Source organism: Lissotriton vulgaris, chromosome 4_1 (assembly GCF_964263255.1).
Source record: "Lissotriton vulgaris chromosome 4_1, aLisVul1.2, whole genome shotgun sequence".
Classification (NCBI taxonomy): domain Eukaryota; kingdom Metazoa; phylum Chordata; class Amphibia; order Caudata; family Salamandridae; genus Lissotriton; species Lissotriton vulgaris.
The window spans coordinates 1,348,242,201-1,348,268,085 of NC_141691.1; the positions used below are offsets into that span (position 1 = coordinate 1,348,242,201).

The 25,885-nt window shown below is 52.6% G+C and overlaps 1 protein-coding gene across 1 annotated transcript in view; it reads right to left on the reverse strand.

Moving 5' to 3' along the window:
* Window positions 1–1,384: 1,384 nt before the first annotated feature.
* The window catches only part of CEP192 (centrosomal protein 192), a 1,919,503-nt gene continuing 1,895,002 nt past the window's right edge, over window positions 1,385–25,885 (reverse strand). The window contains exon 46 of the mRNA XM_086965571.1: window positions 1,385–1,901. Within this exon, the coding sequence (XP_086821697.1) occupies window positions 1,766–1,901 (136 nt within the window). The 3' untranslated portion in view covers window positions 1,385–1,765. The remainder of the gene's footprint in view (window positions 1,902–25,885) is intronic.

The window sequence follows — 25,885 nt, forward strand, 5'->3', positions numbered from 1 at the left end:
GGGTCGACACAGGAGGGTTCGTAAGGTCGACCAGAGGCGACCCGGATCCGGAACCGGATTCAGCAGGGGCCTGCGGCGCCGGGACCGAAGTGGCCGACTGCGCTGGGGCCGAAGCACCTGACGGCGCCGGGGCCAAAGCTTCCGTTGGCACCGGGGCCGAAGTACCCGGCCCGCATGGACTCCCAGTCGGGGCCGCGGGACCTGACGGAGGAGAGAGGGACCTCATGGGCATGAGGAAGGCCTTGATCTCCTCCGGCGTCGCATTCAGCCCAGGGACCTGTGGGTATGGAGCTGGCCGTGGTGCCGGCGGCTCAGGCAGAGCCGCGGAGGCGGTGTCGCCCGAACCCCCGGCTGCATCGCGCGAGCGTCGGGGGAGTCAGAAGAGCGATGTCGTCTCTTCGACTTCTTGTGCCTCTTACCTGAGGACTTGGAGCCCGACTAGTGGTGTTGACTTACCGAATTTCGATGACTGTGGCCCCGCGACCGGTCCCTCGACCCCCCTCCTGGACCGGGACCTTGAGCGGCGTGTGGCCGACTGCTGGAGCTCGAGGCGCTTAAGGGACCGCTCCCGCCTAGACTTCGACGTCAAGGCCCGGCAGATGAGGCATGACCGGTCGTCGTGGTCTGCCCAAAGGCAATAGAGGCACCGGCGGGGGGATCGGTAACCGACATCAGTCGGTTGCAGTCGGTACATGGCTTGAACCCGGGCATCCCTACAGGCACCAAGAGTCGTAAAGACTCGACAAAGGATCAAAAAGGATCGAAAAAAAGTTTAGTCAAAAAATGACTAAGGTACTGCTTTTTCCGGACCTGCGATTTCCGGCGCAAAAAAAAGAAGAACTGACGTCAGCGTCCGAGGGCGGCGTCCAAGTACTCCGACGACGTCATCCCGGCGCCAACGACGCAGACGACAGACACGGAGCCTCAGAGGACACCTACCGACGCGCAGGGGTACTGCTACGCAAAACTTTCCGGATCCAGTCTGATGCCTGGGGATATTCTAAGGTAAGAAATCTAACACTAACCTGTTTCTTTCAGATACCCACATGTACTGGATAACACTGGCCCATAAACACACTCCCTGCTTTTACCTCCACCTACTTCTCAATACGCCTCCACATAGTTCTCTAGGCACACTTCCACATAACTAAACCTACCCTCAGCTCACACCCCTCTGCTTCTAGTTTCGCCAAGACCATGAAAACGGATTACATTTTTCAAATGCAGACCAATACCTAGGGATAGTTGTAAATTTTATGTGGTCAGAAAGATGCATTCATTCTAATCAAAACTGAGGTGAAAAGAGAGCACTTTATTTGATGATAATCACCAAAGAAAACTATTTACTCCAAAGTTAAGAAAACTCATTTAACAGTCTATAAGTGTGTGTTGTACAGCAGGATTTATTTAACATTATTTTCTTTATGACAATATGTATTTAAAAAACTACTTTTCTTTGAAAACACTGGTTACAAAAATACATATTTAAATATATACAAGAATATAGGAATATAGGTTTCCTTGAAACAACAAAAGTGCAAAATTGAAATACAGAAACATGATAACATTAATTCAAAATTCATTGCAAAATACAAATTTAGCTTTTTAACAAGCTACATCGTGTAAGCAAAAGCTCCTTGATTATCTTATCAAGTAAAGTTAATATTAACAATACTGTAGTGTTTACAAAGTGACATGAAAAATAATTAGCATTAGTTTAATAATTTAGATTGAGGACAGGGCAGCAGTATTTTAAAAATGAAAGTCACGTGTTGAAAGCTTCACCAATAAGTTGAATACGGAGACTGCCACACTTCTCTGTATGAGCAACTATTGCACCTTCGAACTTGCCGCTTGATTTTGGTTTGAACTTCACTGGCATGTTGATATAATGGTGTGGCCTATGAAAGCAATACAAATAAAAATAAAGTATACTTAGTGCATACATCACTGACACTAGCATAAAAAAAGCTCTATAGATAAACAATTTCAACAAAACCGTTATTGCTTGGCACACAGGTGTCCCTATAGACTTTTATGGGTTAAGGATGGATACCTTATTACCTTGGATGATTCACCCATAAATAAACTCACAAATTCTTCAAAAAAGACCAAGTGAATTATACAGGGGTGTGGAATTCAATAAAATATCTACTTGCCCATGGGGCAGGTTGCTTCATAAATCTACTTGTCCTGTAACAAAGTGCACTTGTCCCTTTGGTGCCATGTAGTGCGGCAACAAATTTGGCAGCAATCTCAATATAGAAGAGCTGTGATATAGCCTCTCTAATTATGCCAGGGCTCATACCATAGTAGTGTTTGAATACTTGCAATCTCCTTATGTCGCCATGTTTCTGCAGATCTACATACTGAAGGTAGGCGTAAGCAATAGTTCCAGGGTTATATTGCCCTTTTGAGTCTGTGCAGACCTACTAACTTGCATGTTTTAATGGTTTTCAACAACTCTTCTCTTATCTTTTCCCATACCGACAAATGTTGATAATTTACTCCTGACAATGGCTGACGCACAAATACTTACTTTCGGTAACTATATATCTGTAAGAAACAGTAGTTAGAGTTATATTCCTTACCTTAGAATATCCCCAGGCATCAGACTGGATCTGGAAAGTTTTGCGTAGCAGTACCCTTGCGTGTCGGTAGGTGTCGTCCACGGCTATGCGTCAGTCGTCGTCGTCATTGGCGCCGTGATGATGTCGGAGTACTTAGATGCCGCCCTCGCGTACTGACGTCAGTTCTTATACATAGCTTTTCCGCGCCAGAAACACAGAGCCATGATAAAAACCTACACTGGTGCCATGAAACTAGGGCCCTCAAGGGAAAAACCTTAACCCTAGATATCGGTCCGCAGAATGGGGAGGATGGGTGGGGCGGAAAGGAATCTAACACTAACTACTGCTTCTTACAGATATATCGTTACCAAAGGTAAGTAACTTGTGCATCTGAAAGAAACAGGTTAGTGTTAGATTCCTTACCTTAGAATAGATACCCCAGCAATACCAACCCCGGTGGTGGCTCTGCGGACCAAGATTACACCAGAAAGTCCTGGAGAACGGCTGAAAAAGCCATCTCTCCGGACTGGACTGTCCAGGCAGTAGTGTCTAGCGAACGTGTGCAGCGAGGCCCACGTAGCTGCCTGACAAATGTCCTGCACGGGGACTCCCAGAGCCAGGGCGATAGTAGCTGCCGTGGCTGGAGTGGAGTGGGCACGCAGCCCCACCGGAGGCTCCTTTTTAGCCAGAGAATAACAAGCCGTTATGCACAAATCGACCCATCGAGAGATGGTTTATTTGTGCACGCCCGTCCCTTCTTAGCGCCCACATAACCATCAAAGAGCTGGTCATCCACCCGGAACTGGCGTGTACGATCCAGATAGAGTGAGAGCGCACGTTTTGGGTCCAGGCGGTGGAGCCTCTCTTTCTTTTTCGAGGGATGCAGAGGCGGAAAGAAGGTGGGCAAGGTGATGGACTGCCCTATGTGGAAGAGGTTGTACCAACCTTGGGCAGGAAAGAGGGACGTGTTTTTAAAACAACCTTGTCCAGATGGACAGAAAGGAAAGGAGGCTTAGAAGAAAGAGCCTGGAGCTCGCTCACCCTCCTGGCAGAGGTGATGGCAACCAGGAATGCAGTCTTAAGAGTAAGAAGACGGAGATGACAATTGTGAAGTGACTTCAAGGGAGCGCACATCAAATAAGTTAGAACAAGGTTCACATCTCACTGAGGCATCACGAAAGGATCAGGAGGAAACATGTGAGTGATGCCCTTCATGAATCTATTTACAACAGGGGACTTGAAAAGAGAAGGCTGATCAGGAAGCCTTAAGAGGCTGAAATGGCAGAGAGGTAGCCTTTGATAGTGGCCAGAGCAGAGCCCTGCTGGGCAAGAGAAAGAAGAAAGAGGAGAACCTCTGAAAGAGGGACAGAAAGTGGATCCACAGCCTTTGCGGTGCACCATGCCACAAATCTGTTCCACCTGCAGGTGTATACCGTTTTTGTGGAGGGACGCCTGGCTGCCAGAATGACATCACAGACTTCAGGAGGCAAGTCAAATGGCCTCAACTGCCGCCGCTCAATTTCCAAGCATGTACGTGGAGACTGGACAGATTCGGGTGGAGGACCGTCCCCTGCTGCTGCGACAGAAGGTCCTCCTGAAGAGGCAGACGAATCGGGGAATCGACTGACATGCTGAGTAGCTCGGGATACCAGTATCTTCGTGCCCAGTCTGGAGGCACAAGGATGACTTGGGCCCGGTCGCGCCTGATCTTCTTCAGCACTCTGGGCAGAAGTGGTATAGGCGGAAAGTTGTACAACAGAAAGCAGCTCCATTCGCGACGAAAAGCGTCGCCGAGCGAGTACCGCTTTGGAAAATCCAACGCGCAGAACTGATGACATTGCGCGTTCTCTTCGGTGGCGAATAGATCTAACCAAGGCTCTCCTCACTGCTGAAAGAGACCTTGCGCCACGTCAGAGTTCAGACGCCATTTGTGATCCATCATGCACCGACGGCTGAGTTTGTCCGCCCTGGCGTTCAGGGAACCTGCCAGGTGTTGAACCACCAGGGTGACGTCCTGGGGCTCCAGCCATTGCAGAGCCTCCTGGCAAAGGGTCCACGACCCGACTCTGCCCAGTTTGTTGCAGTACCACATGGCGGTGGTGTTGTCCGTGAACACCTGCACCACACTTCCCCGGACAGAGGGAAGGTATGCCTTCAGTGCAAGCCGGTTTGCCCGCAGCTCCAGAAGGTTGATGTGGAGCCGGGACTCTGCAGGAGACCAGATGCCTCTGATCTCCGCCTCTCCAATGTGGCCCCCCCAGCCCAGGAGGGACGCATCCATCACAACAACGTGCTCCGGTTGGGGTAGGGAGAGGATCTGCCACTGACCCAGTCGCGGTCTGTGAGCCACCACTTCAACTGCCTCGGAGTGCCCTCCGAGATCAGGACATGGTCGGACAGGTTGCCCTGATGATGGGCCCACCGAAACTTCAGGTCCCACTGCAGAGCCCGCATCTGCCACCTGGCGTCATGCACCAGAAGGATGCAGGAGGGTATCAGCCCCAGAAGCCGCAGCGTCATCCTGACCGAAACCCAGGATAAAGAACGAAATATCGGAATCAGAGCCTGAATATCCCAAACCCGCGCCGAATCTAGAACGGCTCCAATGAAGAGAAGCTTTTGAGAGGGACACAGGTGTGACTTCGGCACATTGATGGAAAACCCCAGCAAGTGCAAGAGGTCGGCCGTAGTCTCGAGGTGGCTGACGACTGTCTGGGGCGAGCCCGCCTTCAACAACCAGTCGTCGAGATAAGGGAAGACTGACACCCCTAATCTGCGCAGTTGAGCTGCGACCACCACCACCACCACTTTCGTGAACACCCGTGGGGCGCTGGTAAGGCCAAAGGGGAGCACAGTGAACTGAAAGTGCTCGTGGCCTACCGTGAACCACAGGTAACGCCGGTGGGCCGGCAGGACAGGGATGTGAAAATAAGCGTCCTGCAAGTCCAACGCTACCATCCAGTCTCTGGGGTCCAGGGCAGCTAAGACCTGAGGCAAAGTCAGCATCTTGAACTTCTCCTTCCGGAGGAAGCCGTTGACGTTCCGCAGGTCCAAGTTAGGGCGTAGGTCCCCTTTGCCCTTCTTGGGAACCAGAAATGAGTGGGAATAGCAACCACACCCTACTTCTGGCCCAGGAACGCGCTCGATGGCCCCCTTGGCCAAGAGGGCCGATACTTCCTCTTGCAGAAGTTGCAAGTGATCCCCAGACATGCAGTGGTACTGCGGTGGCATTGCTGGAGGGGTCGCCTCGAAGCGGAGGGAGTAGCCCCTTCAGACGATTTGCAGCACCCACCTGTCCGATGTGATGTGCCAGTGGAGGAGGTGATGGCGGACCCTGCCCCCCACTGGCGTCAAATGGGCCTGAAAGCTCGGACTAGGAAGGCTTAGAGGCAGATGCTGCGGGGGTGGATGTGGACTGGCCTCGCCGTTGTCCCCTGACACTGCAACGGCAGTTACCACGTCCGCCGCCGCACTGGATGTTGGACTGCGGCCCATGGCTGGCAGGACGTGAAGGGGCGCCCCTTTCTTGGCCACGAAAGGAGCGAAAGGCAGACTGTTGCGGACGCTGGCCCGAGAGGCCCAAGGACTTGGCCATAGCCCTGGAGTCCTTGAAGCGTTCAAGCGCGTGATCTGCCTTGCCACCAAAGAGGTGGCTGCCATCAAATGGCATGTCCATGAGGGTGTTCTGGACATCAGCCGAGAAGTTGACGGACCGCAGCCGGGAGTGGCGGCGAACCGCCACATTTGTTGACATCGCCCTGCCCAGTGAGTCCGTGGTTTCCAGCCCACATCGAATGGAGTACCGCGCTGCGTCTCGTCCCTCCGCGAGGGCTTGAGTGAGCGTCACCCGGGCACTCCGGGAGCACGGCCACAACCGTATCCCACAGAGAGTGGGTGTAACGGCCTAAAAGGCAAGCGGTGTTGACGGACCGCAACCCCAAACTGAGGGAGGAGAACAGTTTCTTGCCAAACTGTTCCTACCTTTTGGATTCCCGATCTGGGGGTGCAGTGGGGAATGCGGACTGGGAAGTAGAGGCCTGGATAACAAGGCTCTCGGGGGTGGGGTGGGTGGACAGAAAACAAGGGTCGCCCAGAACAGGGCGGTGGTGCCTGGCGACGTTCCTATCTACATGCGAGACTGTAGCGGGCCTGGACCAGGTGCCCAACAGGACGTCCACGAGAGCCTCATTAAACGGCAGTAGAGGCTCCGAAGAGCTTACCTGTGGTTTAAGGACCTCAGTAAGATGTTAGACCTCACAGTCGCGACGGGGAGCTCAAGGGCCAAGGCCTTGGCCGCCCTCGTCAGCACCACACTATAAACAGCCCCCTCCTCCGTAGTCACAGTAGGAGGGGAGACAAAGCCAGTGTCAGGTGAAGTGTCGAGACCACTGGCTTCCCCTAGCTCATCTGTCCAGTCCTGAAATGACGGACACTCCTGTGTCAAAGGGTCCTCAGACCCCTCCCAATCCCCCTCATCCTCCATCTCCTGAAATTAAGGGTCAAAGGATGGAGCTGGATCAAAGAAGAATTGCTCCTCAGCCGGCGCCGAATGCGGCATCGAGCTACATGGGTCGTGACGCCGGATCCGGACTGAGGGAGGGATCAGGGACGGCATCGTGCAGGGACAGCGCCGGGGGCGACACCCTGGCGTCGACGCCCGCGGGGTCGTAAGGTCGACCAGCAGCGACCCGGATCCGGAACCGGATCCAGTGGGGGCCTGTGGCGCAGGTACCGAAGTCGCCGACGGCGGCGGGGCCGAAGCGCCAGGGCCGAAGCACCCGGCGGCCATGGACTCCCAGCCGGGGCCGCGGGCCCGAAGGCACTCCCGTGGGACCCGACGGAGGAGAGAGGGACCTCATGGCCATGAGGAAGGCCTCGATCTCCTCCGGCGTCGCGTTCAGCCCAGGGACAAGCGGGGATGGTGCTGGCCGCGGCGCCTGTGTCGGGGGGAGTCGGAAGAGCGATGTCGTCTCTGACTTCTTGTGCCTCTTACCCGAGGACTTGTAGCCCAATGAATGGGGACGACTCGCCGAGCTTCGATGACTGTGGCCCCGTGATCGGTCCCTCTACCCCCTCCTGGATCGGGACCTTGAGCGGCGCGGGCCGATTGCCGGAGCTCGAGGCCCTTACGGGACAGCTACCGCCTAGCCTTTGACGTCAAGGACCGGGCAGTCGGGGCACGACCAGTCGTCGTGGTCGGCCCCAAGGCAATAGAGGCACCGGCGGTGGGGATTGCTAAACGACATTAGTCAGATGCAGTTGGTACAGGGCTTGACTCGGGCATCCCTACCAGCACCGAGAGTCGTAAAGACTCTAATAGTGATCAAAAAGGATCGAAAAAGTTTAGTCAAAAAATGATTAAGAGCACTGCTTTTTCCGGATCTGCGCTTGCCGCGCGGAAAAAAAAAAAGAACTGACGTCAGCGCGCGAGGGCGGCGTCTCAGTACTCAGACGTCATCACGGCGCCGACGACAGACGCGTAACCGCGAATGAAGCCTACCGACCCGCAAGGGTACTGCTACGCAAAACTTTCCGGATCCAGTCCGACGCTTGGGGTTATTCTAAGGTAAGGAATCTAACACTAACCTGTTTCTTTCAGATGTAAACCTTCTTCCAGAGTTGGGGAAAAAGTGGTTGGAGGGAAAGTGAACTTGCAAACACTCAGATTTTCGAATGAGAAAATCTACACATGCACATTTGCTCAAGCTAAAATGCAGTTCGCAAATATTTTCTAGGAGTAGTATTTCTTGTAAACTTCTATAAATTCTTGAGAATTCAGGAATGCTGTACAGCTGCATTTAATGCAAGGATATACATCATGGGTGCACTTTTGAGACTTTCCTTAATAATTGGGGCCCTAATTTGCACTTAATGCAAGGATATACACCATGGGTGCACTTTTGAGATTTTCTTTAATAATTGGGGCCCTAATTTGGTCTGGCGTTTCTCTCTCTGTATCAGCTGGCTTCATTCTGAGTGACAGGATTCTTCTCTTTCACAAGGAGCATATCGGCACACAAAGTTTTGTTCAGTGCTAGTAACTAAAGTAGCAGTGTCTGCTTTTTGAGACTAAAAACAATTTTTGCTTTTGCCAATTTTTGGTATAATGGTGAGGGCTCGGCAACTCTCACAGCAATAAGATTTTACAAAAACCATGCCAAAACAATTCACAAATTGACAAAACCAAAAAGCTGACCACCAAATTCAGACCTATTGGCTTTGCCAATGCCTATTTATTTTTGTTTCCCATAATCAGATTGAAAGTGGTTACACTGATTTTCCAATATGAATATTTTGGGGAAATACTAGCAATCATCAACACGTTCCTAAATGATGCTGCAAAGAAATGGTACCTGACATTTTACAGTAGTTTAGCAAAATGTTGTTATTCATGCTTTCATTTTTTTAATGAACATTTTATTTTGAAAGCAAAGAATCATCAATCTTCCTTTCAAGCTTCTGCAAATATTTGCATCAAACCAGAGCATTCTGGGAGCATTATATATAGCCTCATATTGCAAAGCTTTGAAAATGAGTGTACACATATTTATACTGGAACCACTGTCAGTAGTGCAGTCAGAGCATACAACATTTATTTAGCCTGCTCACCCTAATAATAAAGGCTTTCAATTAATGAACCATGAATACAAGTTTGAACAGCATTAACATATAGACAAAAATATTACCTTAACTGCTGAAAGTGCCCTTCCCTGATCCATACTGTAGTACAGCAAATTGGCAACCAAAGGGTTTGCGCTGCAGGGGGTTATGCCTACTTGTCCCAAGGACAAAATACACAGAAAAACATGTTTCCCTTGATACCAAACAATATGTCCTTGGCGTGGGGATATAGGAATTCCACATCCCAGCTTGCTCTTAACGGTGGATACTCTAAAGTGCAGATTCCTCATGTTTTAAACATTCTCCAGGCATCAGACTGGATCTGGAAATTTAAAAGCAGTACCAAGTCCTCCCAGAACCCGAACACAAGCAACCGAGGACCAGTTTTGCCCTAATTAGGGCTCATCAGGCAGGTATAGCTTAATTCAAGTGACGCAGTGTGCACAGGACCCATGTATGGGCATACCCGTCCCACTTTGGTTGACACACAAAAGAATATGGTGTTGCTTATGTTCTGGTTCGGGGAGGACCTTCTCTGGCCTGTTCAGGCTGTACTGCTTTTACTGGAGCAAGGTCAAGACAAATTTGCACATGGCTGGTTCCAAACTGCATAGTGTGCAAAATAAGGAAAGATTGGGTTGCTGCTCCAGTTATTAAAGGACGAGTTACTTACCTTCGGTAACGATATATCAGTAAGAAACAGTAGTTAGTATTAGATTCCTTACCTTAGAATATCCCAAGGGGCCTGACTGGATCCCTTGTGTGTTGCTAGGAGTCGTCTGCGGGTCTGAGTCAGTCGTCGGCGCCGGGATGACGTCGTCTGAGTACTTCGACGCCGCACTCGCACGCTGACGTCAATTCTTATACACAGCATTTCAGAGCCAGAAACGCAGAGCCATGATAAAAAAACACTGGTGCCATAAAAACTAGGGCCCTGAAAGGGGATGACCTGAACCCTAGATCTCGGTTCGCAGAACGGGGAAGATGGGTGGGGCGGTAAGGAATCTAATACTAACTACTGTTTCTTACAGATATATCGTTACCGAAGGTAAGTAACTTGTGCATCTGAAAGAAACAGGTTAGTATCAGATTCCTTACCTTAGAATAGATACCCCAGCAATACCAACCATCACACCAGAAAGTCCTGGAGAATGGAACAGCCGAAAAAGCCGTCTCTCCGGACTTGGCTGTCCAGGCAGTAGTGTCTTGTGAACGTATGCAGCGAGGCCCACGTAGCTGCCTGACAGATGTCCTGCAAGGGGACTCCCCGACCCAGGGCAGTAGTAGCCGCTGTGGCCCGAGTGGAATGGGCACGTAGCCCCACAGGAGGCTCCTTCTTAGCCAGAGAGTAACAAGTCTTTATACACAAGACAACCCACCGAGAGATGGTTCATTTGTGCACCGCCCGTCCCTTCTTAGCACCCACGTAACCAACAAAGAGTTGGTCATCCACCCGGAACTGGCGTGTGTGATCCAGATGATATGAGAGCGCACGTTTTGGGTCCAGACGTTGGAGCCTCTCTTCCTCTTTCGAGGGATGCGAGGTGGAAAGAAGGTGGGCAAGGTGATGGACTGCCCTATGTGGAAGGCTGTGTGAGAAGTTGGCCTGGTATATGATGTTCACTATTCAACAGTCTTAGGCTAAAAGACTCGTGAGGGCGTGTAAAACCAGCTGTTTTACCATATGTAACCCCTTGAATATCAAATGAAAGGACACCACACATGATATATATAAAATATATATGTATTTATTCACTAACACACTCCTCTGAACTCTTTATGAGATCAGAGGCAAAAGCACATAGCAAGTTACACTTCGAAATACTTTAAATAGCACAATTTACAGTTAGGCCCTAGGGGCGCGTCAAACCATATACTAAGTAAGTGGTATAAGAACCACGACTTAGGAAAGGAGAAGGCCTAGGGCATCGCTGGGGCTACACTATCTGACCCTTAGGTTAGGAGTAGGAGGCCCACAGGCGGCGCGTGCAGAGTCAGTACTCTCACGCGAGAGTCAATAGAAAGTCAATAGGAACGTTAAAGGTAAGTAAATGAAGATTTAGGACACTTCCGGTCTAGCTAGAAGGTTACAACTAAAAACCTAGACACTTGAATAGTCAATACCCCTGAGAGCACCGAAGTACTCGCGTTACCTCACCCACAGGAAGTGGGTGCATAGGTGTGAAGATGTGTCGGGTTTCGCCGTTTAAGTCTATGGAGCCTGTGAAGAAAGATGCTGCAGGCGACCAGGAGGAAGATGTCCGGGTGGATCGAGGATGAAGAGGACCTTAAAGCAGAGGGGACAAAGTCTAGGTCACTAGCCAGTGACCGGGTGTAACCAGGGAAGGAACCAGACGTCGTCGAGGAGCAATCAGGTGCTGGGGTGAAGCTTGTCGTTGCAGCCACGCTGACCAGGTGGCGTCGAGGACGACCAGGTGCTGGAGAGGAGCTGTCCCACGATGGATCTCCCTGATGGAGGGGTTGGCTTCAAGATCAGATCCAACAAGCCTATGCAAATGTAACCCACGCATGATACACATTGAGCTTTCGGTCCAGACCTGGATGGTCCGAGGTACTTCACCTTTTCAGGGATGCAAGTGCCAATCTGGAGCAACCAGACCAGCGGTGGAGTTTCAAAAAGGATCGTCGCCAGGGGCTACTAGCCAACGGGCCAGCAACCGGACAACGTGTCGAGCAGAACACCGGCAGAAGGGCCCCACGCAGATCTCGTGGAGTGTGGAGGGCTGGTCTTCGGTGCAGGTGGAGCTCAGTGTTGGGGTGTCTCAGTCCCCAGGGCACAGCTTCGAGGAGGCCTCAGGAGCTGCGCTGTTAGCAAGTTGTCGACTTCTCAAGTTACCTGCTTCCATGGGTCCCGATGCCTTCCACGGGGCCAAGGGGGTGAGCAGGGGTTATCTTTGGAGTGTAACTTCCTTGCCCTAACTAGAGTGGTGGTTTCTGCATGACTTTGGCGCAAGCCTCAGCCAACCAGAAATCCTATTTCTAACAGGCACTCTAAAGGGCTACCTCTCTGCCATTTCCGCCTTCTTAAGGCTCCCTGATCAGCCCTCTTTGTTCAAGTCCCCGGTTGTAAATAGGTCTTTGAAGGGCATCACTCATGTTTCCCCCTGTTCCTTTCGTGATGCCTCAGTGGGACTTGAACCTGGTTCTGACTTATCGGATGTGCGCTCCCTTCGAGCTACTTCATAACTGTCCTCTTCGTCTCCTTACTTTTAAGACTGCATTCCTTGTTGGCATCACCTCTGCCAGGAGAGTGAGTGAGCTTCAGGCTCTTTCTTCTCAACCTCCCTTCCTTTTAGTCCATCCGGACAAAGTTGTGTTGCGGATGTGACCCTCTTTCCTGCCCAAGGTAATCACAGCCTGTAGGAGAGTAGGGTCTGCTTCCTATGGTCACGCCCACTTTTTGCTTTGCTTTATTGGTTTTCGACTTAGATATGGCTGTGGGCCTGCTAATCAGACCCACAGCACAGATGCACTCTCTCTAAATTTACACCTTGTACTCTAGGTACATCCACAATTGGGAATTGGTTCACCTCGTCCGCCCCTGTAGAAGTGTACCCTAGGTACTCATGGCATAGGTGTAACCAAGGCCTACCAGGGGCTGCAGCATGTATTATGCCACCCGAGGCTGGCCACTCAAATAGACACAACGAACAAGTTACTTACCTTCGGTAACGATATATCTGTAAGAAACAGAAGTTAGTTTTAGATTCCTTACCTTAGAATATCCCCAGGCGTCAGTCTGGATCCGGAAACTTTTGCGTAGCAGTACCCCTGCGCGTCGGTAGGCGTCGTCTGCAGGCGTCCCCTGCGGCTCCGCGTCCGTCGTTGGCGTCGTGCGCCGTGATGACGTCGCTGGAGTATATAGACGCCACCTCCGCGCGCTGACGGCAGTTCTTTGCACACAGCTTTTCCGCGCCAGAACACGCAGAGCCATGTGAGAACCAACACTGGTGCCATTTGAAACTAGGGCCCTGAAAGGGATGTCCTTAACCCTAGGTATCAGTTCGCAGAATGGGGAGGATGGGTGGGGCGGTAAGGAATCTAATACTAACTACTGTTTCTTACAGATATATCGTTACTGAAGGTAAGTAACTTGTTCATCTGAAAGAAACAGGTTAGTATTAGATTCCTTACATTAGAATAGATACCCCAGCAATACCAACCCCGGTGGTGGGTCTGCGAACCAATACAATCCTACACCAGAAAGTCCTGGAGGACAGAACGGCCAAAGAAGCCATCACTCCGGACTTGACTCTCCAGGCAGTAGTGCCTCGCAAAAGTGTACAGCGAGGCCCACGTAGCCGCCTGGCAAATGTCCTGCAAGGGGACTCTCCGGCCCAGAGCAGTAGTAGCCGCCATGGCCCGAGTGGAATGGGCCCTCAGCCCAACAGGAGGCTCCTTCCGAGCCAAAGAGTAGCACGCTTTGATGCATAGAACGACCCACCGAGAGATGGTCCGTATAAGCACCGCCCGTCCCTTCTTCGCACCCACGTAGCCAACAAACAGTTGGTCATCCACCCGGAACTGGCGTGTGCGATCCATATAAAATGAAAGCGCACGTTTTGGGTCCAGAAGATGGAGCCGCTCTTCATCCTTTGAAGGATGCGGAGGCAGGAAGAAGGAGGGTAAGGTGATGGACTGCCCGATGTGAAAAGCAGAGACTACTTTGGGCAGGAAAGAAGGTCTAGTCCTCAGAACCACCTTGTCTGGATGAATGGACATGAAAGGAGGTTTGACAGAAAGAGCCTGGAGCTCACTCACTCTCCTGGCAGAGGTGATGGCAACCAGGAAGGCCGTCTCTTTAAAGTCAGGAGACGGAGAGGACAAGAATGAAGTGGCTCAAAGGGAGCACACATCAAGAAGGTCAGAACCAGGTTCAAGTCCCACTGAGGCATCACAAACGGAACAGGTGGATACATGTGTGTGATGCCCTTCAAGAATCTTGTTACAACGGGGGACTTGAACAAAGAAGGTTGATCAGGCAGCCTCAGAAAGGCCGAAAGGGCAGAAAGGTAGCCCTTGATAGTGCCCAGAGCAGAGCCCTGCTGGGCAAGAGAAAGAAGGAAGAGAAGAACCTCAGGAAGAGGGGCAGAGAGAGGATCCACAGCCTTTGCTGTGCACCATGCCACAAACTTGTTCCACCGACAGGGGTATACCGATTTCGTGGAGGAACGCCTGGCTGCCAGAATCACATCACAGACTTCAGGAGGCAAGTCAAATGGCCTCAACTGCCGCCGCTCAATCTCCACGCATGGAGGTGGAGACTGGACAGGTTCGGGTGGAGGACCGTCCCCTGCTGCTGCGACAGAAGGTCCTCCTGAAGGGGCAGGCGGATCGGGGGACCGACTGACATGCTGAGTAGCTCGGGATACCAGTACCTTCGAGCCCAGTCCGGAGCCACAAGGATGACTTGGGCCCGGTCGAGCCTGATCTTCTTCAGCAATCTGGGCAGAAGTGGTATAGGCGGAAAGGCGTATAACAGACCGCAACTCCACTCGCGCCGAAAGGCGTCGCCGTGCGAGTGCTGTCTTGGAAACTCCAACGCGCAGAACCGATGACATTGCGCGTTCTCTTCTGTGGCGAATAGATCTAACCAAGGCTCTCCCCATTGCCGAAAGAGGCCTTGCGCCACGTCCGAGTTCAGACGCCATTCGTGATCCATCGAGCACCGACGGCTGAGTTCGTCCGCTCTGGCGTTCAGAGAACCTGCCAGGTGTTGAACCGTCAGAGTCACGCCCTGATGTTCCAGCCATTGCCAGAGGCGCAGAGCCTCCTGGCAAAGGGTCCACGACCCCACCCGCCCTGCTTGTTGCAGTACCACATGGCGGTGGTGTTGTCCGTGAACACCTGCACCACACTCCCGTTGACAAAGGGGAGGAATGCTTTCAGTGCCAAACGAATCGCCCAGAGCTCCAACAGGTTTATATGGAGCCGGGACTCCGCCGGAGACCAGATGCCTCTGATCTCTGCCTCTGCCAGGTGGCCTCCCCAGCCCTGGAGGGACGCGTCCGTCACAACAACGTGCTCCGGTTGGGGAAGGGAGAGGGATCTGCCTCTGACCCAATCGCGGTCCGTAAGCCACCACTGCAGTTGTCTCGCAGTGCCCTCTGAGATCAAGACATAGTCGGACAGGTTGCCCTGATGCTGGGCCCACTGAAACTTCAGGTCCCACTGCAGAGCCCGCATCCGCCACCGGGCGTGATGCACCAGAAGGATGCAGGAGGCCATCAGCCCCAGCAGCCGCAGCATCAACCTGACCGAAACCCGGGATAACGGCTGAAAGATAGGGATCAAAGCCTGTATATCCTGGACTCGCCGTTCCGGAGGATAGACCCGAAACTGCGCCGAGTCGAGAACTGCTCCGATGAAAAGGAGCTTTTGAGAGGGACACAGGTGTGATTTCGGCACATTGATGGAGAACCCCAGCTCGTGCAGGAGGTTTGCCGTCATCTGAGGGTGGTGGATGACCGTCTGGGGCGAGCCCGCCTTCAACAACCAGTCGTCTAGATAGGGGAAGACTGAAACCCCCAATCTGCGCAGATGGGCTGCGACCACCGCCATCACCTTGGTGAACACCCGTGGGGCGCTGGTAAGGCCGAAGGGGAGCACGATAAACTGAAAGTGCTCGTGGCCTACCGTGAACCGCAGGTAACGCCGGTGGGCCGGCAGGACGGGGATGTGAAAATACGCATCCTGCAAGTCCAACGCTACCATCCAGTCTTGCGGGTCTAGAGCAGCCAAGACCTGAGCTAAAGTCAACATCTTGAACTTCTCCTTCCGGAGGAAGCCGTTGACGTTCCTTAGATCCAAGATAGGATGTAGGCCCCCTTTGTCCTTCTTGGGTACCAGAAAGTAGTGGGAATAGCAACCACGTCCTACTTCTGGCCCAGGAACGCTCTCGATGGCCCCCTTGGCCAAGAGGGCCGTAACTTCCTCCCTCAGAAGTGTCAAGTGGTCCCCCGACACACGGTGGTTCTGCGGTGGCATGGCTGGAGGAGTTGTCTCAAAGGGGAGGGAGTAGCCCCTTCGGACGACCTGCAGCACCCACCTGTCCGATGTTATTGTGCGCCAGTGGGAGAGGTGATGGCGAACCCTGCCTCCCACCGGCGTCACATGGGCCTGAAAGCATGGACTAGGAGGATTTAGTGGCAGATTCTGCGGGGGAAGGTTTGGCCTGACCTCGCCGCTGTCCCCGACCGCCACCACCGCAGTTTCCACGGCCGCCACTGCGTTGGTAAGTCTGTTGCGGCGCGTGGCTGGCAGCACGTGTGGGCCCACCCCTTCCTTGGCCACGAAAGGAGCGAAACGAACCCGTTTGCTGGCGCTGGGTCGAGAGACCTAAGGACTTGGCCGTGACCCTGGAGTCCTTGAAGCGCTCCAGCGCGTGGTCCGCTTTGTCGCCAAACAGGCGACTGCCATCAAACGGCATGTCCATTAAGGCACTCTGGACATCAGCCGATAGGTTGGCGGATCTCAGCCAGGCGTGGTGACGAATCGCCACCGTCGTGGACATCGCTATGCCCAGCGAGTCGGTCGTATCAAGACCACACCTGATGGAGTATCTTGCTGCGTCTCGGCCTTCAATCATAGCCTTGCTGAGCTTAGCCCGTACCTCCGGCGGGCATTCAGGCAGCAGGTCCGCGACCGTATCCCACAGAGAGTGGGTGTAGCGGCCCAAGAGGCACGCGGTGTTGCAAGACCGCAGTCCCAGACTCAGGGACGAGAAGACCTTTTTGCCATACTGGTCGTACCTCTTTGATTCCCTGTCGGGCGGGGCCAACGGGAATGCGGTCTGGGAGGTGGAGGCCTGGATCACCAGACTCTCAGGGGTGGGGTGGGTGGATAGAAACTTGGGGTCGTCCGAACATGGACGGTGGCGTCTGGCCACGTTCCTATCAACAGGCGAACCTGAAGCGGGCCTGGACCACGTGCCCAAAAGAATGTCAGTTAAGGCCTCGTTGAACGGCAGCAGTGGCTCCTGTGGGCATGACTGCGGTTTGAGTACCTCAGTGAGGATGTTAGTCCTCACGGCCGCGACGGGGAGCACAAGGTTTAAGGCCTTGGCAGCCCTCATCAACACCACTGAATAGGCAGCCCCCTCCTCCGTAGCCACGGTAGGAGGCGAGACAAAACCAGGGTTGGGGGAGTCATCCAGACCACTGGCGTCACCCAAGTCACCCGTCCAGTCCATGTCGTACTGACACTCGCATGTCAGAGGGTCCTCAGACCCCTCCCACCCCTCTCCGTATTCTACATCCTCACCATACTCGGAATCAACAATGTAGACCGGCTCCTCGGGGTTCACAGGCCCCATCGGCGTCGAGCCCGGCGTCGAACGACGCCGGTCCGACTCCGCGTCCGGATTCGGAGAGGGAATGGGGACGGCGCCACCCGGAGCCGGCGCCGGGCAACTGGCGCCGTGCGGGGGCGGCGCCAGGGGTTGCCCCGATGGAATCGGCACCGGAGAGGCCAGTTGACCAGCCGGTGTCGACCCCGAGGGCCCCTGCGGCGCCAGGATCGGAGCCGTCGGCGGCGCCGGGGCCGGAGCACCCGACGGCGTCGAGGCAGGGTCACCCGAGCCGCTAGGGCCCCCGGACGGGTTCACAGGGCCCGAAGGCGCCGCAGAACCCGCCGGAGGAGAAAGAGCCCTCATGGCCACGAGGAACGCCTCTATCTCCTCAGGCGATGCGCCTTGCCCAGGGACCGCAGGGTATGGAGCAGGCCGCGTTGGCGACTCACGCGGAGCCGCGGGGGTGGGGCTACCCGAACCCCCGGCCGCATCGCGCGAGCGTGGGGGGAGTCGGGGGTACGATGACGACGCCCCGACTTTTTGTGCTTCCTACCTGAGGAACCAGAAAAATGGTGACGACTCCCGGAGCGCCCATGACGGCTCCACGACCGCTCCCTCGATCGCTCCCTTGACCTCTGGCCGGACCGGGACCGCTCCCGACACGGGGCTGACACCCGGAGCTCGATCAGCTTGCGGGACCGCTCCCGCCTAGCTTTATTTGTCAAGGCCCGGTAATCGACGCAGGCGTCCACGTCGTGGTCGGGGCCCAGGCACCGGAGACAGAGTCGGTGATGATCCGTGATCGACATCGTCCGGTCACAGTCGTCACAGTTCTTAAAACCGGGCATCCTACCGGCACCGTAGAAGATTCAAAGGATCAAAAGATCAAAAAACTTGGTCAAAGACCGGAGTACTGCTCTTCGGATCTGCGCTAACTGGCGCGGAAAAAAGAAGAACTGATGTCAGCGCGCGGAGGCGGCGTCTATATACTCCAGCGACGTCATCACGGCGCACGACGGCAACGACGGACGCAGAGCCGCAGGGGACGCCTGCAGACGACGCCTACCGACGCCCAGGGGTACTGCTACGCAAAAGTTTCCGGATCCAGACTGACGCCTGGGGATATTCTAAGGTAAGGAATCTAATACTAACCTGTTTCTTTCAGATTGGCTGATCACTCAGCTGGGGCAAGGTTGTGTAATCACCCCTTGCTTAGGTATAGTATTCCTATACCTACTTATATAAAGACACATAGTAACCTATAAGTTACTCCTGTGGCAGGCCTTAATCCTGGAGGCAGAGTGCTTGGTTATCTGGCATGAGCTGAGCCTGTCTGCAGCGTTCGGAACCATGTCCTTATAGCTGTTCTATGATATCGCACAAGTTACTACTTGTGTAACGATATATCTGTAAGAGACATTAGTTAGTGATAGATTCCTCACCTTAGAATATCCCCAGGCGTCAGACTGGATCCAGAAATTTTTGTATTGCAGTACCCTTGCGCGTCGGTAGGCGTCGTCTGCGGCTCCGCGTCCGTCGTCGGCGTCGTGAGGACGTCGTCGGAGTACTTAGACGCCGCCTCCGCGTGCTGACGTCAGTTCTTAGACACAGCTTTTCCGCGCCAGAAACGCAGAGCTATGCCAAAAACCAACACTGGTGCCATGAAACTAGGGCCCTGAAAGGGGATGACCTTAACCCTAGATATCGGTTCGCAGAACGGGGAGGATGGGTGGGTCTGTAAGGTAACTAATGTCTCTTACAGATATATCGTTACACAAGTAGTAACTTGTGCATCTGAAAGAGACACGTTAGTGATAGATTCTTTACCATAGAATAGATACCCCAGCAATACCAACCCCGTGGTGGTGGGTCTGCGAACCAATAATCACACCAGAAAGTCCTGGAGGACAGAACGGCCAAAGAAGCCATCCCTCCGGTCTCGACTGTCCAGGCAATAACGTTGTGCAAACGTGTGCAGCGAGGCCCACGTAGCCGCCTGGCAAATGTCCTGGAAGGGCACAACTCGGCCCAAGGCAGTTGTAGCCGCTGTGGCTCGAGTGGAATGAGCCCTCAGCCCCACAGGGAGTTCCTTCTTAGCCAAGGAGTAACACGCCTGGATACACAAGATGATCCACCGTGAGATGGTCCGCTTGTGCACTGCTTTCCCTTTCTTAGCGCCCACGTAACCAGCAAAGAGTTGATCATCCACCCGGAACTGGCGTGTGCGATCCAAATAAAATGAGAGCGCACGTTTTGGGTCCAGACGGTGGAGCCTCTCTTCCTCTCTCGAGGGATGCGGAGGCGGAAAGAAGGTGGGGAAGGTGATAGATTGCCTAATGTGGAAGGCCGTGACTACCTTGGGTAGGAAGGAGGGCCTTGTCCGTAACACAACCTTGTCCGGATGGACTGAAAGGAAGGGAGGTTTACAAGAAAGAGCCTGGAGCTCACTCACTCTCCTGGCAGAGGTGATGGCTACCAGAAAGGCAGTTTTCAAAGTTAGAAGGCGAAGAGGACAGTTGTGGAGTGGCTCAAAGGGAGCGCACATCAGAAATGTAAGAACCAGATTCAAGTCCCACTGAGGCTTCACAAAGGGAACAGGAGGGAACGTATGTGTGATGCCTTTCAGGAATCGATTAACGATAGGGGACTTGAACAAAGAAGGTTGATCAGGCAGCCTCAGAAAGGCTAAAAGAGCAGAAAGGTAGCCCTTGATAGTGCCCAGAGCAGAGCCCTGCTGGGCAAGAGAAAGAAGAAAGAGGAGAACCTCAGAAAGAGGGGCATTAAGGGGCTCCACAGCCTTTGCTGTGCACCATGCCACAAATCTGTTCCACCTGCAGGCATATACCGACTTTGTGGATGGACGCCTGGCTGCCAGAATGATGTTGCAAACTTCAGGAGGCAAGTCAAATGGCCTCAACTGTCGCCGCTCAATCTCCAAGCATGTAGGTGGAGACTGGACAGGTTCGGGTGGAGGACCGTCCCCTGCTGCTCCGACAGAAGGTCCTTCTGAAGAGGCAGACGAACCGGGGGAACGACTGACATACTGAGTAGCTTGGGATACCAGCACCTTCGTGCCCAGTCCGGAGCCACAAGGATGACTTGCGCCCGGTCGCGCCTGATCTTCTTCAGCACTCTGGGTAGAAGTGGTATAGGCGGAAAGGCGTACAACAGACCGCAGCTCCTCTCGCGACGAAAAGCGTCTCCGAGCGAGTGCCGCCTTGGAAATTCCAACGTGCAGAACTGATGACATTGCGCGTTCTCTTCGGTGGCGAATAGATCTAACCAAGGCTCTCCCCACTGCAGAAAGAGACCTTGCGCCACGTCCGAGTTCAGACGCCATTCGTGATCCATCATGCACCGGTGGCTGAGTTTGTCCGCCGTGGCGTTCAGGGAACCTGCCATGTGTTGAACCACCAGGGTGACACCCTGTTGTTCCAGCCACTGCCAGAGGCGCAGAGCCTGCTGTCAAAGGGTCTGCGACCCCACTCCGCCCTGTTTGTTGCAGTACCACATGGCAGTGGTGTTGTCCGTGAACACCTGCACCACACTTCCCCGGACAGAGGGAAGGAATGTCTTCAGTGCAAGCTGGATCGCCCGCAGCTCCAGAAGGTTGATGTGGAGCCGGAACTCCGCCGGAGACCAGAGGCCTCTGATCCCCTTCTCTCCCATGTGGCCCCCCATCCCAGGAGGGATGCATCCATCACCACTACGTGCTCCAGTTGGGGTAGGGAGAGAGATCTGCTGCTGACCCAATCGCAGTTCGTGAGCCACCACTGCAACTGTCTTGCAGTGCCCTCCGAGATCCGGACGTGGTCGGACAGGTTGCCCTGATGCTATGCCCACTGAAACTTCAGGTCCCACTGCAGAGCACGCATCCGTCACCTGGCGTGATACACCAGAAGGATGCAGGAGGCCATCAGCCCCAGGAGCCGCAGGGTCAACCTGACCGAAACTCAGAGTAAAGGCTGAAAGATCGGAATCAGAACCTGAATATCCGGAATCCGCTGTTTGGGAGGATAAACCCGAAACTGTGCTGAATCCAGAACATCTCTGATGAAAAGGAGCTTCTGACAGAGGCACATGTGTGACTTCGGCACATTGATGGAGAACCCCAGCTAATGCAGGAGTTCAGCCGTAGTCTGGAGGTGGGAGATGACTGTCTGGGGCGAGCCCACCTTCAACAACCAATCGTCGAGATAGGGGAAGACTGAAACCCCTAATCTGCGCAGATGAGCTGCGACCACCGCCATCACTTTCGTTAACACCCGTGGGGCGCTGGTAAGGCCGAAGGGGAGCAGGGTAAACTGAAAGTGCTTGTGGCCTACCATGAACCGCAGTTAACACTGGTGGGCTGGCAGGAAGGGGATGTGGAAATACGCGTCCTGCAAGTCCAACACTACCATCCAGTCTTCTGGGTCCAGGGTAGCTAGGACCTGAGCCAAATTCAACATCTTGAATTTCTACTTCCGGAGGAAGCCGTTGACGCTCCGAAGGTCCAAGATAGGACGCAGGCCTTCTTGGGGCACCAGAAAGTAGTGACAATAACAACCACATCCTACTTCTGGCTCAGGAACGTGTTCGATGGCCCCCTTGGCCAAGAGGGCCGCAACTTCCTTTTGAAGAAGTGCCAAGTGATCCCCCGACATGGGTGGTACTGGGGAGGCATGGCTGGAGGGATAGTCTCAAAGGGGAGAGAGTAGCCACTCCGGACTACGTCTAAAACCCCCCTGTCTGAAGTGATGGTGCACCAGTGGGGGAGGTGATGGTGAATCCTGCCGCCCACTAGTGTTTGATGGGCCCTGTAAGACTGGACTAGGAAGGTTTTGGGGCAGTAGTGGCCAGGTTGGAAGTGGACTGACCCGCCCGCTGGCCCCTGGACAGCCTCTGCGGTTCCCACGTCCGCGCTGAGACTGTTGATGCTACAGCCCGTGGCTCTGAAGCAAATGTGCTGGGGCGCCCATTCCGTGGTCACTAAAGGAGCAAAAAGCAGAAGGCAGAGGAGGGAGAGTGGCTGACAGGCCCAAGAACTTGGCTGTAGCCTGCGAGTCCTTAAAACGCTCCAAAGCGCTATCTGCCATGTTGCCAAAAAGGCGAATGCCATCAAAGGGCATGTCCATCAGGGTGTTCTGGACATCCCCAGAGACATTGAAAGAAAACGACCAGAGAAGCGTGCAGCCGGCAGTAGACGTAGAGGGAACTAATACTCACGTCACTGGGGCAAGACTTAGGCGCCTCTGGTGAGACACAGCGCGTTTGAAAATAAAGTGCTGTGCATCGAGAAAGTTTGGCATTACATTGCCACCTTACCCAACAGGTAGATTCAACAACAAAACTAGAATACAAGCCAATTCAAAAGGGGCGGAAGGAACCATATGCGACCCGCTCTGCTATAAATTCCCAACATATTAAGGACAAGGAACCTATGTACACTACGACAGAAATTTACTCTTTGTCTTGATAAAGGTGGATAGAAGTTCAACAAACCACGGAAACGCGTCGACGCCCTAGTACAGTGTGATTCGCGGCTCAAACACCGTTGTTGACATAATAATATCCCAATGTGCATAACACCGGTGTTTTAAAAGAATAACAGAACACACACCCTGTATTGCACACATTTTATGTCTTACTGTTGTTTGTCTGTTTTCAGCAATATTGCTGGTCAATATTGAATGTGGATTGTTATTTTACTGTTTTTTATAACCTCTTTTAATCTGTGCCAAGCAGCCAACTATGTTCTCTGCTTTTTTAATTTGACTGTATACAATAAATGTTGCCAGTTTTTTACTCCTAATTTAGTTGTTATAGTTATTGCTTTTTTCTTATTCATTGTGTTTATGTAAATGACCTTGTTCAAGGGAATTGCTCTTTTATATTGGTCATCCCCAGAGATGCCAGTAGTCCTCAGCCAGGCGAGGCAACGGAGCACCACCGTCGTGGAAATTGCCCCGTCACAAGGCCACAACGGATAGTGAACTTGGCTGCATCCCTCACTGCAGCAATAGCTTGAGAGAGCATTGTCCGAGCCTCCTCCGACATTGAGGCAGCACGCATATCACCGTATCCCACACAGAGTGGGAATAACAGCACTAGAGGCATCCCTGAACCAGAGGCGTAGCTAAAGCTTGTGGCGCCCGGGGCTATCCCTCAGATTGCCGCCCCTGGGCGGGGGTGGGGGGAGATGGGGTGAGGGGGATGCTGGGGAAACCGAGAGAAACGTAGTATCGCCGCTAATAGTTACCTCGATCATGCAAGTTACATGCACATACATGACACGGTCCAAGGCTACACAGTTGAATACACCAGTGCCCGGCAGCACTAAGGAGAACACACAGACTGCCACCCTACAGGATTTCAGGAAGGGCCTAAAAAATTGGTTAATCCCTTTAACGCCCCTTATCAGCAGCACTGCCCCCACCCCCCAATGCCTAGATACCCTCAGGTGATCAGTAGCGCTAAGCAAATCCTGTTTGTTTGATTGACACCCAATTTCCATACATCGTATGTGCGCTATATTCGTTTTATCTGTAAATCTACTTTATCATACCATATTTCACCCATATGCTGCATTAAATTGTCATTTTGGGAAACTATGGCAAAGTCAAAGATAACATGATGAGTGTCACCACAAACGTAGAATAGTGACTAGAAACAAGCATTATGAGGGCGGGAAGTGTTCAGCTGCACAGTTACACAATTGTTTTACTGTACGATCAGTTTGCAAGTTACTAGGTTGAGTGCCCTTCGATTTCAACTGCATCAACATTTTATTTTTAAAGTTTTATATAGTGCTAGCTCGACCCGTAGGTATCGGAGCGCTTTACATACACACAGTACACAGCAGGAGGACATTACATTATATAGTGGGCTGACAGTAAGGAAGCAAGCCACAGGCACAAATACAACATGGGAATAAATATCCAGTGCAGCGGACGGGGAGAGAGCAAAAAGAAAGGGCGAGAAAGACATTGTCCGCTCACCGACTATCCTTAAAAGTCCAGGGAGAGGGGAGACAACTTGGAAAAAGAAGACTAGGTTAGTTGACGTTGGTCATGAAAGTATTTGTTTAGGAGATGGAGTTTTTCTATGTGTGTATATATATATATATATATATATATATATATATATATATATATATATATATATATATATATATATATATATATATATATACACACACACACACACACACACACACAAATATCACAGAAATAAAAGTCAAAGCCTGTAGGCTCATAGCTGCCAAGGTTTCAGTTTGCTGTGACATTTTCAGAATTCCCGTGTAATTAGGAGTGACATTTCAACAACTATGAGTGACACATTCTCATGAGCATAAGCAAGCAATGAAGACGAGGGAAACCTATCAATATCTGAAATTACGCCCATCTGAGCAACGAGAAACTCTAAGAAGATCTTACAACTTCTGCAAAGTGCCAGAAATGGAAGGGCACTAGGATGTGAGAGAGGCTCCAGCGTGGAGCCTGAGCCTGCCTCACTGAAGCTGAACTCAACTTTGCGCAGACGCCAGACAGTGACTGTAATGCAGAGCTTAGGTGTACCTTTGCTTACAGTACCAGGTCTGAATGATGACATCCCCTAAAAGTAAATTAATAGGTAAAAGATGAGCGACAACATGACACTGCAGCATTATTATCATTCAGAAGCTAAGGGGAGGGGGGGGGGGGTGGAGTGGTTATCAAACAAACATGGCATAGACAAATTAGGGAGGCTCTCCCTCTGGGCCCTTAATATTTGACCACATCTGCCCTGTAGAGACACACAAAGAACTGAATTGACGCAGCATATAACTGCGAAGGATGAAGAAAACACAAACTGGCAAGTTTTAAACCATAGTGCACCAATGGAGGTTCGGAAACCACAGGCCCCCTGATTGGAGCTGGACACGAGCTGATGAGCCTGGAGCTGTGCAGATGCTGTGAGGGGAATGTGAAGAATGGGACCTGAGGGGGGACTGGCGGCTCTTCAAGAAGAGACCACGTGGCCTGCTTCGATCATGACCTGCTCTTAGAACGATGGAAGGAAACATATGGTAGGTAAGCTGTGGCCAAGCAGGGGACACGTAAATTAGTCTCTGCAGGAGTCAATTAAGTACTGGGTGAAGTGGGCTGGCATGGGTAACTTTCAATTGGGTGACCCAGTGGGTCGTGGCCTGAACTGCATGGTGCAATAGTCCAGTGGTGTGATGTAGTGAAAGGTGCTGGAGAGTGACATCATATGCATATTGGAATAATTAGGACACACTGCGCTGGGTCCTTCACGGGCCTAACCAATCAAATTCTGCTTTGGACATGAACAGAGGAATTGGGTTGGCAATGGCAGTGACGGGCGGCCTACACCTCATCAGTCTGAAGGGTGCCACTTG